General features: G+C 37.0%; 1 protein-coding gene across 18 annotated transcripts in view; it reads left to right on the top strand.

The window, feature by feature from the left end:
* PLEKHA5 (pleckstrin homology domain containing A5) overlaps positions 1–17,731 on the top strand; it is a 258,711-nt gene extending 240,980 nt beyond the window's left edge. For 3 of the 18 annotated variants that reach the window (XM_064284504.1, XM_064284520.1, XM_064284515.1), the window contains 7 exons: positions 1,781–1,899; positions 3,204–3,413; positions 4,945–5,097; positions 5,806–5,930; positions 10,103–10,251; positions 11,666–11,768; positions 15,165–17,720. In XM_064284504.1, the coding sequence (XP_064140574.1) occupies positions 1,781–1,899; positions 3,204–3,413; positions 4,945–5,097; positions 5,806–5,930; positions 10,103–10,251; positions 11,666–11,760 (851 nt within the window). In that variant the 3' untranslated portion in view covers positions 11,761–11,768; positions 15,165–17,720. Of the gene's footprint in view, positions 1–1,780; positions 1,900–2,313; positions 2,493–3,203; positions 3,414–4,944; positions 5,098–5,805; positions 5,931–10,102; positions 10,252–11,665; positions 11,769–15,164 lie in introns of those variants that run through there. The other 15 variants (XM_064284534.1, XM_064284503.1, XM_064284505.1 and 12 more) reach the window with 15 other exon arrangements.
* Positions 17,732–19,436: the final 1,705 nt, after the last annotated feature.

Genomic DNA, 19,436 nt, shown 5'->3' with positions numbered 1-19,436 from the left:
TACATAGTCACAGTACCCCCATGATATATATGGAATAAATGTGACTGGTTAAGTTTACAAAATTTAGAAATTATTTGATTAGTGATTATGTAAAGTGCTTGTAATTCACTAATAGGAATTAATTGACTTGGAAAAAGTGAAGTAGATTAGCTATCATTCTTTCCAATGATGCATGTATTCACTCATCAAATATTATATCATCTGAAATACCATGTACTCTCATGTGATTTGAATTCCTCCTGAAAGTTTTATCTGTTTTAAAAGTCGTTTTTTTGTTATTGTTTTTCCTTTTTTTTTTTTTTTTCCTTTTTTTAATAATCATAGGATCTCTTCTAAATAAATGTGTGAAATACACTAGTCAATTATGGTATAATTTTTTTGTGCCACATGACTTTAAGGAGAATTTTTTTAAAACCCCAGTAAATAACTTGAGTGCTTTTTCATTGTTTGAATTGCGAAATTACCTGTACTTTATAGATGAGTTAAAGCTTAACTATCAGTTAAAGCTAACAGTGTTAAAACTTAACTAAGCTATAGATTGTTTGGTTTATAACCTAAAGTGGTTGATCTACTGTTTGTCTTTTAAAAAAAAAGAGAGAGAATTTTTTTTTATTACAAAGCCATTAGTGATCTTAATGTGTTCTTTTACTGGTGTCTTCGGCAGGAGACACCGGAAGATTGTATATATGGCAATGATTTGAAATTCCACTAGTAAAATATTTCAAATTTAGAAATTACGTGGTCTAAATACATTTTATATGTTAATTTACTATTTGTTTTTATTACTATGTTAATAATGTATTTATTGGTTTTCTAATTATAAAAATGGTGTATTGTTCACTTTAGAAATTTTGAAAAATACAAAAGAAAAAGTGATGATGACTACCTATAGGTAACTATTGTTAGCATTGTTGTTAGTTTTGAGGCAGAAATTAAGATGATTTAGGTATATCACTTAACCCTTCTGAGCTATAACTTTCCTAATCTGTAATTTGTGAGAATGAGATCCTTCCAGCCTCTGGAAGTGTTGTGAAAACTTCATGAGGCGGAGCAGCAGTGGAAAGCGCTAAAGCAGAAGCTCCAGCCATGCTGTCAACAAGCTTTATGGACGTGAGGAAATAAATTATCTCATATATACTTTACTTCAAAGAGCCCTGGTGGCACGGTAGTTAAGCACTCCGCTGCTAACTGAAAGGCTGGCAGTTCAAACCTGCCAGCCACTCCAAGGGCGGAAGATGTGGCAGTCTGTTTCCGTAAAGAATACAGTCTTGGAAACCCTATGGGGCATTTCTGCTCTGTCCTGTAGGGCCGCTGTGAGTTGGAGTTGGCTCAACAACAATGGGTTTGTGTTTGGTTTGGTATGGTGCACTTCATTTACCTTTTGTTTTCTTCTTTGTTAAGACTATGTGATCCATTAAGTATTGTGAGGATACATGATCCATCAAGTTAAAAAAAAGCTACTTTAAAAGTAAACTAGTTAGAATGATAGAGACATCAGTCCAACAAAGGAGAGAAATTCATAATTATTTTTCTGTGTTATTAATGTCATCTGTTAACCTGTAGAACACTAGTTCTGAATTAACCCCAAATTTGTCTCGTAATATCATTGGCTGACTTATTAGGTAAAATAACTAATGAACTGCTACTACGTTTTTCCTGGCTCTTTTGATACAATTCATTTGTCTTCTGAATTTAAAAGCCTCAGAAATCGAATATGTCAAAAGAAAGCAATGTTCTGAGAAGGATGTTTTGAAGAGCTTTCTGGTATTTTAATTTTTAGGTTCCCACTTTCCTGTTGGAGTAGTTCCTCCAAGAACGAAATCACCAACACCTGAATCTTCGACAATAGCCTCATACGTAACCTTAAGGAAAACTAAGAAGATGATGGATCTAAGAACGGTATTTAACTAGAAACTAATTTCTAGAAAGAACCTCAAATCTATTTATAGCATCCCTATGTACATTTCCATTTCTAGGGTTTTATCAGAAATTTTTTACATACTCTAAGAAAAACTTAATAATCTTAATTTTTTAAGAATACAGTTAAGTAAAACCTCAGAGTACAGATTTAATCAATAATTTTAGTTTTCTTTTCATCAGCTAGATGTGAAATTTATTTCCTTACAGCTCTATTGTACCCCTCTGAAAATTTTCCTTGACTCTAAAATTTCATTGATGAGAGTGATAGACATGTCCAGTGGCCCCTTAAAAGTCTCTTTCTTTATAAAAGTGTGTGTGCTTTACTGTACAGTACATGAGGATCATCATCAATTCTGCATATTAAAAGTTTTCATTGTCCCCTTTTCCTTTTAGTTTCTACCTGAGCTTTTTAATGTTTACACAGTAGAAAACAATCCCAGACCTGTAGCTCACATCTTTAGAAAGAAAGTAAGAAATAAGATTTGCTTATTTAATGTGACTAATATTTTTATGCCCTTTAGTTGATATAACATTAACTGGAAACAAAATAGGAAAGCCATAATAGTGAACCAGAGATGGGTGGATGGATGGGTGGGTGGGTGGGTGGATGGATGGATGGATGGATGGATGGATGGATGGATGGATGGATGGATGGATGGATGGATGGGTGGGTGGGTGGGTGGCTGGGTGGGTGGGTGGATGGATGATGGGAGTTTTCAAACATGACAGTGAGATATTTAGGAAACATATTTCTTACCATTTTATTATTGATCATAAAATATCTTAGGGTGTTTCCGCTATTTGTCTTTTCACAGTTAATGTGTGATTTAAAGCATTACATTTTCATTAAAATAAGATAAATCTCTAATACCTAGAAGATTTGCTTACTTGCTTCGTCCAGCTTCAGATTTATACAGTAGCAGCACAATAGGAATTTTCCTGCTTCTAAGCAGTGTGGTTAGGCTACTGGACAATATGGAGTAAGCTCACTTCAGAGCTGCCGTACCCTTTTCTGTCTTGTTTGTCGTTGTTGTTTACAACAAAATACCCTGCAGAGTACCTCTTGTGTCTTTCCCCTCTTTCTCTCCCTTTCCATCATTGACCGTACATCACCAATTCCCAGTTAAGGATAAAGTAACTTTGCTTCTCTGGTTTTATCTAAATGGCATTCAAAATTTCCACTTTTGATTTTGAAAACAAAATAAAACATTTAGGACATGTATTTTATTCCATCAAGCTTTTAATTCTTTGCTTATGTATTCATGTTTATTTTTAACATGAAGGAACGACCAAGAAGTGCAGTAGAACAGCTCTGTTTGGCTGAAAGTGCTCGACCTAGGATGACAGTAGAAGAGCAAATGGAAAGAATCAGGAGACATCAGCAAGCATGCCTAAGGGAGAAAAAAAAAGGATTAAGTGTTATTGGTGCTTCAGACCAGTCACCCTTACAAAGTCCTTCAAATTTAAGGGATAATCCATTCAGGATTACCCAGGTATATCAGTTGCGTATGATCATCCTTGTGTGTTTAAATCTACCATGACTTGAATCTTAGAATCATAGAGTTACACGGATTGATGGGGTTTTAAAGGTGTATTGTATCGATAAGGAGCCCTGGTGGCGCTGACTGAAAGGTTAGTGGTTTAAAACCACCAGTGACTCTGTGGGAGAAAGATGTGGCAGTCTGCTTGGAAACCCTATAGGATCATTATGAGTTGGGATCGACTAGACAGCAGTGGGGTTTGGGTATAGTGTAGATATATTATTTAATTCTTACAAAGAAACAGCTTAGTAAAATGGAAATAATCCTGGGTTCAAGATACCAGAGCTAAATTACTTGTTGGATGCCCTTGCACCAGTTGTGGACTCAGATCTCCTCGACTGTACATCAGGTAATAATATAGTGTGCCCTGCCTACTGCATAGAGATACTAAGAAAATAAAAGTGTTTTCAACAAATGTAAAATGCCATGTGAGTTACTAAGATAGACCCCGATTCCCCTCCCAATAACATGACCTGAATTGTAGCAGGAGAGAATTTCTAAATAAAATTCTAGCAGCTTTTGCTGATTATTTGTCTTTGGGGGTACTTTTCCCATGAGGCCCCAGGCTACTGTCCATCACTTCTCAACTTCAGCCTTGTGAAGTGACACCATTCTGTTTCATGTTATCTGTTTTTTGCACCTCTTCATAAATACAGAGATAGCCGACTAGTGAACTTTTCAGTAGCTTCTGTGTGGCCTCCTCCTGTTAGTAGACAGTTTTTGCCTACTGGTAGTATCTGAGAGTTTATAGTGATCTAAACTAGATGCATCAGCAGGAAGTCCCTCCTTGTCCTCGTAGAAATCCCCTTCCCGTCTAATCAAGAGCAGGCATTGCTAATGGTGATTCAACAGAGCAACAGTTGAATAAACATTCTACAAATTACAAGATGGATGGTTAAAAATGAAGAAAATGTGTGGAATACTGCTGTATAATACATAAACAAAAACCAAACACATTGCCGTTGAGTCAATTCCAGCTCATAGTTACTCTATAGGACAGAGTAGAACTGCCCCATGGGTTTTCTGAGGCTGTAGAATGTTTATAAAAGCAGACTGTGATATCTCTCTCCAGTGAAGCAACTGATTGGTTCGAACTGCCAACCTTTCAGTTCGCAGCCAAGCACTTAACCACCACGTCACCAGGGCTGCTGTATATACATATATACATATATTATTTTCTTCTGTTGATTTCCAAAAATTACCCTCAGGAGCGGAGGTTCAGTTGTTTTGTTTTGTTTTCAAATTGACAGGTACTATGTGTAAAATAGGAGCCCTGGTGGCACAGTGGTTAAGAGCTCAGCTGCTATCCAAAAGGTCACAGTTCAAATCCACCAGCCACCTCTTGGGACCCCTATGGGTCAGTTCTGCTCTGTCCTATGGGGTCACTATGAGTCAGAATCAACGGCAGTGGGTTTGGTTTTTTGGGTATGTGTAAAATACACATGCATGTACAGTATGACTCAAAATGTTATCTTTTGTGCAGAATCGAAGGAGGGATGACTTGTTATCAAGTAACATTAAGGAACCGGACACTGTCATTAGAGAAAATGATGTGAAACCAAACCATGAAACTCCTGCAGCAGAGATTGTCCGACTAAAAGAAGCTGAACCTCAAAATACAGACATCAGCAAAGAGGTAGAGAGATTATTTTAGTACAGGCATCCCTAAAGAGTAGATTTTTGAAGATCATGTCACATGGTAAGGCTGAAAATACAATGTGCTACATTCAATCACAGGGTCCATAGAACTAAATGAAATGATAGTTTACATTTAATTAGATTAATGTATTCAGCCACATCAAAAAATGGGTTAAGTGAAAATATTAAAACATGATCAGTCAAGGCTGGAATAAATTGCTGTTAACCCAGTTAGATAACCTTGTATTCCAAAGCAGCCAGCTCTTAGCAATGTGTATTACCCCTTTGGGCAAATAACATTTGCCATCCTAGTCATGCAGAATGTTAGCTATTTTTAATACTTTTGAATCTAAATTTATTATCAGTAAGTGTTTGGGAATGGTGTATTTTTACAAGAAGATAAGATAGATAAAGGAGCTCTGGTGGTACACCAGTTAAGCATTCAGCTACTAACTGAAAAGTTGGCGATTTGTACCCACCCAATGGCTTCATGGGAGAAAGACCTGCTGCCATAAAGATTACAGGCTGGAACATTTTATGGGGCAGTTCTACTCTGCATGGGGTCACTATAGTCGGAATCAACTCGACAGCACCTGACAACATTTTTTAATAAATTTTTTCATTTGGGATAATTTTATATTTACTAATAAATATTAAATGTGGTAAGAATGTTTTGAAAAAGAAAAGTTTTCTTCTTATTCTATAGGTCAGAAAAACTGAAAGTATTATTTTCGAAGCCCTTTTCAAACCTGAGCCAAACGGAGTCAGTTCTGAGGAAGCGATGGATGAAGAAAGAAACAAGGAAAAAATGCCTGAGGATATTTCATACAGGTAATTAAAAAGGGGGGTGAGATCACTCACAAAATTGTGTCGTTACTTAAAAATAGTGGGTTTCAGAGTCAAAGTCTTAGATTCCGATCCCAGTTTCTGTAGTTAGAAACTGTAGGATCTTGAGCAAGTTGTATAACCTTCCTAAGCTGTAGGTGGAGTCCCTGGGTGGTGGAAATGTTTAAGGTACTTGGCTGCTAACCAAAAGATTGGTGGAAGAAAGGTCTGGCAATCTTACTTCTAAAAAATTAGCCATTGAAAACTCTGTGGAGTACAGTCCTGCTCTAACATACATGGGGTCACCAGGAGTCAGAGTCAACTCAACAGCAACAGAAACAATGCTGTAGTTTCCTCACTTATGAAAATGGGGATAATAATCGTCTCTATCTCACAAGTGTGTTGTAAGGATTGAATAAAATAATATATATAAAGCACTTAGCACTGTGCTTAGTACTTAGGAAGTATTCAATAAATAATACCTTTATAAAAGCACCAAAGGGCACATTAAGCTATAGCAACGTGACATCTCAGCATTGCCCACAACATGATAGATGCCGAGCAGAAGTCTGTGTTGTCTGAGAGTTGCTACTTATTTTTTAACTGCATTTCTTATTAACTTTGTTTGTGTCCTCAATCCTAGCCTCTAAAAAAAATTCTCCTCTTCTAGAAAAGAGAAGTTCTGTGATTTAGTGTTACTAAGAATGCCTTTATCTGTTCGATGAATAACAAGATTGAATTTGAAAGGTATTTGGCAAAAAAAAAGAAAAAAAAATCTATGAGTTCATGATGATTCAACAACAACAAAAAATCATTTGTTGGCCACTTTGGAGGATGTTAGGGAGTCACCTTATTATGAGAACTGGTACATAAAGACAAAGAATCAAGTATTTAGCTTTCCTTTCCTGGACAGACTATAACCAAATAGTTGAGGAAGAAATTTTTTGTGTGTAGAGGAATTTCATTATCCCTGCTTTTCTAAGCCTAGTGAAATAGTGGGTCTGGGCAATGTTTCCCAGTTAATAGTTTAAATTCATTAGCTGAAAATTTGATGGTAACAGAAAACAACAAATGCTGGCAGGGTTGTGGGGAGATTGGAACTCTTATACACTGCTGGTGGGATTGTAAAATAGTACAACAACTCTGGAAAATTGTTTGATACTTCCTCAAAAAGCCAGAAAGAGAAATACCTTATGATCCAGCAGTCCCACTCCAAGATATATATCCAAGAGATAGAAAAACAGTGACACAAATAGACATATGCACACTTATGTTCATTGCAGCATTATTCAGAGTAGCAGAAAGGTGGAAACAACCTCAGTGCCCATCAACAGATGAATAGATAAACAAATTGTGGTACGTACATACAATGGAATACTACACAACTATAAAGAATAATGAGGAGTCTGCAAAACATCTCGTAACATGGATGAATCTGGAGGACATTATACTGAGTGAAATAAGTCAGTCGCAAAAGGGCAAATATTGTATTGTCCTAGTATTATAAAAAGTCAAGGATAGATACACAGAACGCGACAGTCTTTGATGGTTACCAGGGATGAGGGGAGGGGAGGGAGAGGAAATCACTTTCTAGAGAGTAGACACTTGTAATTTTTAGTGATGGGAAAGGCAATACCCTGTATGGGCAAAGGCTGCACAACTTGACCAAAGTAAATGAATTTACTAAGAAGCATATAAGAAAAAGGGACAATTTTGGTAAATGCTTTAACATACACAATTCTGTAATAACAGCCAAAACATATATGTGTGGTTACATGAGTAAATACGTATGTGTATAGGAAGGCATGTTCAAGTACATGTGCATGCATATATAGGTGTACCTGTAGATACATGTATATACATGTTTGTGTGTGCTGCATATATATATAATAAAGCACGTAGGGGGCATAGTTGCAGGGACTTCCTGAACATATCCATACAACTCAAGGGATTGATTTAATGGGTTAAAAGGTTTGGGACCGTAGTCTAATGGGACAGCTCAGTCAATGGGCATAACATAGTTTATAAAGATAATGTTTTGTATCCTAGTTTGGTGAGTAGTGTCTGGGGTCTTAAAAGCTGGCAAGTAGCCATGTAATATACAACCATTGGTCTCTACTTGCATCTGGAGCAAGAGAGTGAAGGAGACCAAAGAGTTAAAGAAGAAACTAGTCCACAGGAAAAATATCCACAGGACAAATATCCCACACAAACCACAGCCTCTTCTAACTTGAGACCAGAAGGACTAGATGGTACCCAGCTACCACCACCGACTGTTCTAACCAGAGACACAACAGACAGTCCCAGATAGGAGAAAAATGTAGAAAAAAATTCAAATTTCTAAAAGGCCAGATTTACTGGACCAGTAAACACTAGAGGAACCCCCAAGACTATTGCCCTAACATACCCTTTGAACTTGGAACTGAAGCTACTCCTGGAGGTCACCTTTCAGCCAAATGGCTTATAAAACAATGTCACCCATGAGTAATGTGCTCAGTTAAACAATCAACTATATAAGGCCAAACAGTCAACATTTACCACATGCAAAGATGAGAAGGCAAGGAGGGGAAGGGAAGCTAGATCAGTGGAAACAGAACAAACAGGATGGACATAACGGAAATGCTGGTACATTGTGAAAATTGTAACCAATGTCATCGAACGGTTTGTATAAAAATTGTTAAATGGAAACCCAATTTGCTATGTAAACTTTCATCTAACAAAAAAAAAAATTTAAGAGAAAAAAAAAGGCGGTGGGGAAGTTTATAATGAATGGAGCAATCTGATAATCCCTGAACTCACTGATTAGTTTTAACATCACAAAAAGACAATCTGTTGATGAAATGGAGAGCATATGACACCCACCAATAGAGTATAGTTGCCCCCCCAAAAATCAAACCTGATATTAATCAAGCTTCAAAATCATGTCACTTTATAGAAAATATAAGTGATAATCATCAAAATCCAGAATGTGAAAAACTATGTAGGAGAGATCAAGCAGATTTTTTCACAAATAAATGGCAAAAAAAGAAGTCAGAGGAATTGTCTTAGGTTAAAGTGGACTTGAAGAGAATTGTTGGGCAAATGCAGTGTACGGACCTTGTTTGGATATAGAGTCAAACAACTCTGAAATGACATTTTGGAGAGGTTGGGGAAATTTGAGGAGTGACTGGATATTTGGTGGTGTTATTAGAGATGCATATTGAAGTATTTCTAGACTAAATGATAGAATCTCTGGAATTTGCTTTAAAATAATTTGAGCAGTGGTGGGTGTGGAGAGTAGGAGCGGGAGGAACACGCGTAGATGAAACAAGACTGGCAAAATATTGAAGCTGAGCGTGCAGATTTCATATATCACTTTTTGATGTATGAAATTTCTATAAGAAAGGGAAAAAAGAAAGATTAATTTCAAGCAAAAATGTTAACAGCTGGTAAGTATACCCAGTGCCGTCGAGTCAATTCCGACTCATAGCGACCCTATAGGACAGAGTAGAACTGCCCATAGAGTTTCCAAGGAGTACCTGGCGGATTTGAACTGCCAACCTTTTGGTTAGCAGCCATAGCACTTAACCACTAGGCCACCAGGGTTTCCTTAGGTAAGTAGAGGTGGTGGTTAAACTGTTCATTATCATATTCTTTCAGTTTTTCTGTGTGGTAGAAAATTTCTATAACAAAAAATTAGGAGAAAAAAGATTAATTGTATTCTATAATAACATTTTAAAATGCTAGTCTTGGAAATGAAATGCTAATACCTTGAGAACATTATGCTGATGAAATAAGTTGGACACAAAAGGACAAATATTGTATAATTGCACTTATATGAGGTACCCAGAATAGATACACACACAGAGACAGAAGTTTACTAGGGCAGATGGAGGGGGAGATGGTGTGGTATTGCTTAAGGAGTACTGAGTTTCTAGAAAAGGTGATGAAAAAACTTTGGGAATAGGTAGCGGTGATGATTGCACAACATGGTGAATGTGATTAACATCACTGATTTGTACACTTAAAAATGGTTAAAATAACTGAATTTCTGTTAAGGGTGGTAAAAAAATTGAAAATGGGTATGATGATTATACAACATGGTGAACATAATTTATGTTTTTGAAATGTACATGTAAAAGTGGTTGAAATAAATGTTTTATTTATTTTACCATAATAATTTTTTTAATCTATTTCAGTAGCCCCCAAGATGCAACATCAGTCACAAATCCTAAACCAGAAGACCACCCTGAAGAAAATACAAAGGACAATGTTCATGAACAGGAAGAAACTGTTATTTCTTATGAACTAACTCCTGAGGCTTCTACAGGAGACCAAACAATGGCAGGTGGGTAGTCCACATTTCATCCTTCTTTCCCCGGTGCACCCTCTCAACTTCTGAATTAGTTTTCCATGTGGGGATTCTGGCCAGGGAGCTGCTTATACACCTTGACCGCAGATTGATGAGCCTTTGCCTTCCCGCGCACACCTGCCTGAGGAAAGGGCAACGGCAGCCTGACCAGCTAGAGCCCTGCAGAGTGTACTCTGCCTTGGGGATCAGCACTTTCAAATCACCGTCTTAGTCTTTTTTTTTTTTTAAGTCTTAACACATACCATAATTTTTTGTAATAAGATCCTTCATTACGTAAAAGATTTGCTGTATTCTCGAGTATTCACAAATTTGTTACTCGTGAACTGTGGAGGATTTAGTATCTACAGTAGTAGAATGGATGTGTTTACTCTAGCCCCTGCAGCAAGCCACATCTATGTTTGTCTTTGATAGTAGATGATTATGATCCATAGAATGTTTAAAAAAAAAAAAGTCACCGTGTGTTGTTATTCTGCCGTATTTTTGTGGAATCTTCCTAAATCTTTGCCTTTTTTTTTTTTCTTTTTTTTTGCGGGGGGGAGGGGGGAAGGGTTCATACCACATCTCTATTACCGGCTTTGCTTCCTCTATTCCATAAGCAAAATACCATCCCCAGTAATACTCCCCCCATCCTTCCTGCAGAAGGGCAAGTATACTATTTTCAATTACCCACAGCTACTGTATTCTTAAGAAGACAGTGAAGGTTCTGAACAGAGGCTTCTCTGTATCCTATATAGAACATGAACATTTGTATTATTAGTCATGTTTTGTTTTTGTTACTGGCCACTTTTGGTTGTTTAGATAGAGTAAGTCTGGATGAAAGCAGTGTGGTAGTTTTAAACCAACAACATTTAACTCCTCTACTATAAAAAAAAAAAAAAAAATTTTTTTTTTAGCAGGAGTCCCTGGGTAGTATAAACAGGTAACACTCTTGGCTGCTGACCGAAAGGTTGGAGGTTTAAACCCACCCAGAGGTGCCTTGAAAGAAAGGCCTGGCAGTCTACTTCCAAAAAATCAGCCATTGAAAGCCATATGGAGTACAGTTTTACTCTGACATACGTGGGGTCACCATAAGTCAGAACCAACTCAACAACAGCTGTTTTTGTTTTTAAATATAAATTTTATAAACCTACGTAGAACTAGAAAGGCTTTTAAAAGTAAGACAGAATGAGACCTAATAGGAGAGATTCACTGATAGGCTCCTGAAAATTAACCTCAAAGAAAAAAAAAATTTCTAATGAAGTTGCCAGATTAGAAAATAACACCAGAACCCAAATGTAACTATTAATTCTTTCCCAAAACATGTTCTTATTGTTGTCATAGCATCAGCATTTTCTTATCCATACGTGTCTTAAAGATTTTTATCTTCCCATGTTTTCTTGGTGTGTTTTAGTGAAAAGTCTATCCCAGTCTCCTGAGTCCTCGACATCACCAGTTCCAACCACTCAGCCGCAGCTCGTGGAAGGATCACATTTCATGTGTGTGTAGTCTCAGAAGTACGTCCTTTCCATTTGTATTGTACTTTACTGTTACAGTGTCTCACTTGAATTTTATTCCTTTGTTGGCTTAGTGGATAAAAATCAGGATTAATTCTGTACTGTACCTGAGGGATAATTGTCATAGCAAGCAGGCCATGTGTTTAAGCTGTGGGCAGTAACTCCGGGTTCCTACACTGGCCCTTTGCTGTGTGACAGCATTTTCTGTCTCTTCTTTCATCATCTGTAAAAACAGCAAAACTTGGAGGGTGTGTTCTGTGCCAAGACAAGCCTCGCAGTGTTCTGCAGCTGTGCTCCCACTTAGCGTTCTTTCCATAATCTGACCTGAAAATTCTGTTTAAGGCATTACATGTCGACCGTGTAATGTTTTTTACAGTTAGCATGACGTGCCTACCTCATTGGGAGTTTGTTAACTATTTTAAAGGACAAAGAAGTATTTCTGGTACAGCTGCCTTGATGGAATATTAAAATCTTTAAGATCTATCAGAAATTATTTCTTGATTTTTTAAGTCAGGGTTGTAACTACTAAAAAACCGCCTTAGAAGCATAGACAGTAACAGCAAGAATGAACAGAAAGGAAGCCTTTCACGAACAGTGTTCTGTAGACCACAGATTTAGAGCTGAGAATAATCTCCTAACATCTTACTTTTTTATTTTTTAATTGAACTTTAGATGAGGGTTTACAGAACAAACTAGTCTCTCATCAAACAGTATACACATTGTTGTATGACACTGGTTAACAACCCGACATGTCAGCACTCTCCCTTCTCAACCCTGGGTTCCCTATTACCAACTTTCCTGTTCCGTTCTAGCTTCCAATCCCTGCCCCAGGTCTCGTGTGCCCCTTTAGTCTTGTTTTCTTCCATGGGCATCTTCAATCTTTGGCTGAAGGGTAAACCTCAGGAGCAGCCTCATTACTGAGCTGAAAGGGTGTCCGGGGGCCATACTCTCGGGGTTTCTCCAGTCTTTGTCAGGCCAACAAGTCTGGTCTTTATTTTTGAGTTAGAATTTTGTTGTATGTTTTTCTCCAGCTCTGTCTGGAACCCTCTATTGTGACCCCTGTCAGAGCAGTCATTGGTGGTAGCCGGGCACCATCTAGTTGTACTGGACTCAGTCTGGTGGAGGCTGTGGTAGTTGTGGTCCATTAGTCCTTTGGACTAATCATTCCTTATGTCTTTAGTTTCCTTCATTTTTCCTTGCTCCCAAAGGGGTGAGACCAGTGGAGTACTCCAGATGGCCGCTTACGGGCTTTTAAGACCCCAGACACTACTCACCAAAGTAGAATGTAGAACATATTCTTTATAAACTCTTTATGCCAGTTGAGCTAAATGTTCCCTGAGACCATGGTCCCCACAGCCCACAGCCCTCAGCCCAGCAATTCAGTCCCTCAGGGAGTTTGGATGTCCAAGGAAACCCTGGTGGCGTAGTGGTTAAGTGCTACAGCTGCTAAGCAAAGGGTCTGCAGTTCGAATCTGCCATGTGCTCCTTGGAAACTCTACGGGGCAGCTCTACTCTGTCGTATAGGGTTGCTATGAGTCGGAATCGACTCAACAGCACTGGGTTTGGTTTGGTTTTTTTAGTTACGGAGCTACCATAGGCTTACCTTGTACAGGTTGTACTGGTTTCCCCAGTATTGTGTACTGTCTTACCCTTCACCAAAGTTACCACTTATCTATTGTCTATTAAATGTTTTTCCATCCCTACCCCTTCCCTCACTGAAAACCATCAAAGATTGTTTCTTTTTGTATGTATGAGTTTTTACAGTAGTGGTCTCATACAATATTTGTTCCTTTATTTCACTCAGCATAATGTCCTCCAGATGCATCCATGTTACGAGGTGCTTCACAGATTCACCGTTGTTCTTTAACGTTGCGTAATACTCCATTGTGTATATGTACCAGTTTGTTTATCCATTCATCTGTTGATGGGCATCTAGGTTGTTTCCATCTTTTTGCTATTGTCCTAAGATCTTACTTCTAAATTTTATACATAGTTTTGTAATTATAGATAAATACTTTTGTTTTTTACTTTTCAGAAACGTTGTGAGGTATAAAGTAAGAATTTCACGCCTCTTTCTGCAGCTTTTTGTTGTTGATGTTGTTGTTTTGCCATGTCTACCAGGTTTAGTAGTGTTTGGTGCTTTAGGATTACCACTGGTTTCTGTTAAACAATTAAAAACCATGTGAACACACAGAGACATTATGAGCATTATTACTAACATCTTTGATTTTTAAATTCTCAAAGTAAATGTGTACAAAAAACTATCTTGAGTAAATTTGTACAGGAGAATTTATTTTTTAGAATCTAGTTCCCTTTACACGTTTTTGTAGCAACTTGAACCACTGTCCTTTTTTTTTTTAAGCCAGAAAGATTTATGTTTAACTGCCTTGTCATATTTGTAATCTCTTACGGTAATCTTTTGCAATAACCTCTTTTATTTGAGATTATGTGTGCCTGGAGCCCAGAAGAGGCCTTTGTTGTTATTTGGTATCCGTGCACAATGGAAGTACTTGCTAGAGTTAAAAACGACCTATTTGTTACAGCCTTACCTGTGTCTGGCCTCTGTCACTCATGTATTTAAACTTTTAATACTTGGAAAAGTGACAGTTGCCATGGTGACAGAATACCACCAGGCGTAGGATAATAAACATGATGCTCATTTGAATCCTTCTGTATGAAGAGTTGATAGATGGCCTCTTGTCTAGATTTTAGTGGAGGAATGTACATCAAGAGACACTCATTTTTTTTTTTTTTTGGTGCAATAAACAGGTTACCGTTCATTATGCACAGACCATTCTGATGATAAATAATGTTCAGAGTTAAAACTCATGTATGTTTCCAGGTTTCCTGAATTGTCAGTAGATTTTGTTTGGTTTTAAATACTTTGACTCCAAGAGCCAGTGGCATTACATGCTGGAATGGTCTGTATTGCCGGTATTTTCTAATCTCATTGCTTGTAGCGACTACACACAGCCAGTGGCACTCAGCCCTCTATTTTATAACCCCATTGTGCACATGCCATCTTTCTGAACTAGTAGTTTTTACAGCACTTAGGAAAGCTGTACCGTTGGCACTGCTGTGTAGTCAGCTCAATACAATAGTGCATGTTTTAGTGAAATTATGCACATCTTCACTCATTTTGTCGATCTTTTGGATTCAGCCACAAATTTGGGTGTGTGTTTGATTCTGAATTGCTATTTAATTTCATTATGTTTCTTTGCTTTGTGAGTAAGCTTATGGAAATGAAGAAATGTCCTTTAATTGTATTATGTTTTAGGGTTTTCATGGCCATGCTTGTCAGTTCTGCTGTTATAGAATGTCACCCTTAGTTACTGTGGAAAGTGGTCATTCATTAACTTTGCAGATGTCAAAGTAATTTCTCGTCTTATTTTCCAGCTATACTGACCTCTTTTGAAACCATTCAAAGCTAAGAACATGGACCTTCAGCAATGTGAGAAGATATTGTACAGTATATTTTAAATCTATGAAATTCATAGTTCTGATGCTCTTGGCCACAGAGCATCATTTTATCACTTCTGGAAAATGTTTATTCCAAAACAGCTTTAATGGCCCATATGTACACTTCGTAATCTCAATGTTATTACTCTACTACACCAGCTTGCTGCTATGATTTCAGAGCACATAAGTAAAGGTGCTTTTTAATGTGCAGTCTACAGCTAGAGCTTACTTAGATGCCGATTTCCAGGTTTTGATGTTTCTTAAGCCTAGGTGGATTTATATTTCTTTTTACTTCTCAGTACATAAATTTAGTCATTATTTCCAATGAAACATGTTTCTTTTTTTCCTCCGCATTTGGGCACTGCAGTGCTTTGTTTCACACTTGATTTGTAAAAATTTTATATATATATTTAAAATGTGCCGTTTTATTATCGCTAAGTGAAGTATGTCCCATTTTCCGCTATAATTATTTCTTAGATTGCAACGTCAGCAGTTACTGCCACAATCTTGTCAGCTTAAACACAAATGTTATGCTTAGTTTTTCTTAAAAAAAAAAGTGTAGGTATTTTGAAGTACTGGGCTTATATCTCATTGGAATAGATGTGTACAGCAATAAGCAGGTTTTCAAATTCAGTACTTAGTTTGTGTACAAATGTAATTATGTTCATTGTGTATATATTATACAATGAGCTCATGTAATGGAAGTATTAAAGGCTACCTACTATTGTTTAAATGCAAATGTTCATATCTCATTTCTTTTTTATCATGTTAAAATAAATGTTGATGTTCTTAAATCACTTGTGCTAGAATTTTTGTTCTTTTCCGTCTAAAATGGAAAACCTGAGACTCAGAGACTTCTAGAAGAAAAAGTAGTCTGTTAATCTTATAATCCTAGACAACATCATAAAAGGACCTTATCCCAATCCTCCCATGCCAAAGTTGAGGAACTTGAGGCCCAGAGAGATAAATTGACTTGGCCACAATCACGTTATATTTAATGACAGAATTTATACTAGCATATTGTTTTTCTGACTTTTGTGCTCTTGGTCATCAGCTCATCACCACTGGGCAAATTTCTGTTCGTTTCCACATTTTAGAAAGTAGCTTCAAGCATCTGCAGTCCCACTCTGCCTGGTGGAGTGGGCTTTTGAGAGGTGAGTAGGGCAGAGAGGGTCATTTGTGTGACTTGGGTAGCTAGGAACCGTTTCATCAGCAGGACCCTCAGATTATTTTCGCACACAATACATCCTTTGCAGATGTTCACACTCTTCAGAATCAATTACATTTTTTCCCATTTATACCCTTTCGTTCATGCTGTATATTGTTCCCAGAGTGCAAGGGAATTTCATGCTTTTGGATTCCTATATAAAATGCCTGGAACTGAATTGGCACTGGTCAGTATTTTTTTTGTTTGTTTGCTATATTAAAGGATTTAGATTTAATTCAAAATGCAGATTATAAAAATTCATCTGCTCCAAACAGAAACACACAAAATGAAATGCAAATAGATACAGTTTTTATGGTAGGAGATACATTATCAGCTTTTTAAAAGTTGTAAGTTGTGATTTATTTCCTCAATAGTGTAAAAAGGGTGTTAAAATGGAAGTAGAGTGTTTAGCTCTCTGTAGCCGTATAAACATGGGTTCACCCAATTTTACTTTTGTCTAAAGATGTCACACAAAAGCCTTGTCAAGGGAAATAACCAACAATTTGTTATTCCCTTCAGTCATGATATGATTCTTGTCACAGACCTTTTGGCAGTGTATGGGGTAGGAGGAAGTTTCTGTTACTATTTCTTTGAGTTTTAGGTTTGCTTGTTTGTTGCTTTGGTTTTTATGAAGCACCACATTTTTTAACTTTTCCAAGAAGGAAAAATGTTCCTTACAGAGGATAGCCCCTTCACTGGGACACCTGGAAGCCTAGGATGTTCAGAGACCGCAATAAGAAGCTGTGAGCTATTATCAGCATTTCAGAAAGCCAAATGAAAATCGTGTGTTTAAAAACAAGGTCCACACAGAGACTTGTTACAGAATGTAATAAAACAGGAGTACTAATTATTCCAAGATTCGAGCTACATCTGTTTCCATCTCACCTAGAGCTCATCTTATCCAACTCCCGCTGTCTTAGTGGCTATCTGAGCAGAGAGCACAGGAAGTATGGAGGTACATGGGAAGGAAAGCAGGCAGGCTGGCAGAGCCTTCAGCATGAGTGAGGGCAGTGCTGTGGGAAACCACCTCTCAGGGGCAGGGAGCATGCTCCAGAGTTCTTAGGGCTCAGTGCCCTGTTGGGCTGGTCCCTCAGTCATCACATCCAAGTCCCCTACTTAGAGAAAGTTGGCCTATTGTGGTCAAGAATTAGACAGGCCATTAATGTCACCAAATTGTACACATAAAAATGATTGAAATGGCAAATGCTTTGTTATATATATTTCACCACAATAAAAGTGTTTTTTAATTAAACAAGATTTAATTTTTAAAAAATAAAATTTAAACAAGACGTGGTCTTCGAACTTTTTTGCTTACGTATCCTTAAAAGTATTTTTTAAAACCACACATTTTCAAGTTGACATCTGTAATTTTTTGTAAGTTGAATTAGTTGAAAGGATGTAATTTCTGTCTTACTATAAATAATTGACTTTTTAAAACTGTCAACATCACTCTTTTTAAATGTATTCAGCAGAATCTAAATACTGTTTTGATATCTTGTTCATCCATGTAAAAACACAGACAGGCTTTAATTTACGTAGGACAGTTTACCTCATTTCTTTTTTACCTTGAGCTTTTAGTTCCTTGATCCATTAACATTTAATTTTTTTAATTCTTTTTAATTTCATCCAGTCCTTTGAATATAAAAGAACTGACTTGCCAAGTGGTTTATTAGCCCTTAGGTCATTCACTTTCTCACTGCCCTGGAGGTTTTTATACCCTGACTGCAAAGCATAAGATTAAGATTCAGAGAAGTAAGTTTTTTGTATGTAAAGAAGAGAAGAGCTGATGTGAAAGGGGCCCCTTGGCCTCGGGGGTGTTTCTGGGCAGATCTGTTTTAGCGAAGGCAGTAGAGAGGTTAAGGATCTAGATACTGAGTCCAGTAAACTTGTCCTTGCCCATATACACTTGAAATGTTTGCGTTTTTTTGTTTTTTTGTTTTTTTTCCTTTAAAGAGATTCATTTTTAATAGAATTAATAAATAGGCACTTGATATTCCAGTTAATGAAAGGAAGGAATTACATGAACACATTGGAGAAATACTTAAATTTCTTGCTGACTTGACACAAAAGATTCCCATTGATGAAGAACCTGAAACTCATAATGTTAGCAAGGACATTGACAACTAACACGTTAATGAATGTTGAAAATGCTGAAAACATTTAAGATCAGTCATTGCAGAGGGACTTTTGAAGAGCCCTGCAACCTTACAGCTCATAGATAAAAGAAACTTGATATTTTCCCAAAGTTAGCAACAATTCTAAACACATACAAAAACATTACCAATAGCAAACTGTGAAGCTGGAGAAAACCTTTCTAACCTATCAATATGAGGGGAAAAAAGTCTTAAGTCAACCTTACTTGAGACTGAATTTTATTTGCTCTATAGAAAAGATTATTATATAAAGAGATGACAAAGAGGATATAGACAAAAATATAATTAGCAAAATATTATAGTGCCTTGTCAGGCAGTTAATAAAATTTTTTCTGCGTTTTGTGAAGTTTGTGGCAATTACCAGCATTTTAAAAGTTGTAAATTGTGATTTATTTCCCCACTAGTGTAAATGAACAATCACTTTTCAACCACAGTTTATAATTTTGCATTCTTTTTCTTTGGACTGTTTTTGTGTACCGATTTGAAGGCTGCTGCCCTAGATTATTCAGTCCTGAAAGTATTTGTAAGCTTACTGTTTGATGCATACTTAATGACTTCACCCACACAAGGTTTTATGTCAGTTTTTCACATGTCAAAGAAGCTTGCTATTGAACTATCCTATGAATATATGTGAAATAAATTGATTCATTTAATGAACTATTTAATTAGACAATAATTAAGCAAATAATTTTGTTGTTATAATACTGAGGTAAGAGCTCGGCTGCTAACCAAAAGGTTGGCAGTTCGAATGCACCAGCCGCTCCTTGGAAACCCTACACGGCAGTTCTACTCTGTCCTGTAAGGTCGCTATGAGTCAAAATCGAGTCAACAGCATGGAGTTTTAAGGTA

This window comes from Loxodonta africana, chromosome 4 (genome assembly GCF_030014295.1).
Source record: "Loxodonta africana isolate mLoxAfr1 chromosome 4, mLoxAfr1.hap2, whole genome shotgun sequence".
Taxonomy (NCBI): Eukaryota; Metazoa; Chordata; class Mammalia; order Proboscidea; family Elephantidae; genus Loxodonta; species Loxodonta africana.
Note: the sequence above shows the minus strand (reverse complement) of the source record. Positions and strands in the feature narration are given on the sequence as shown.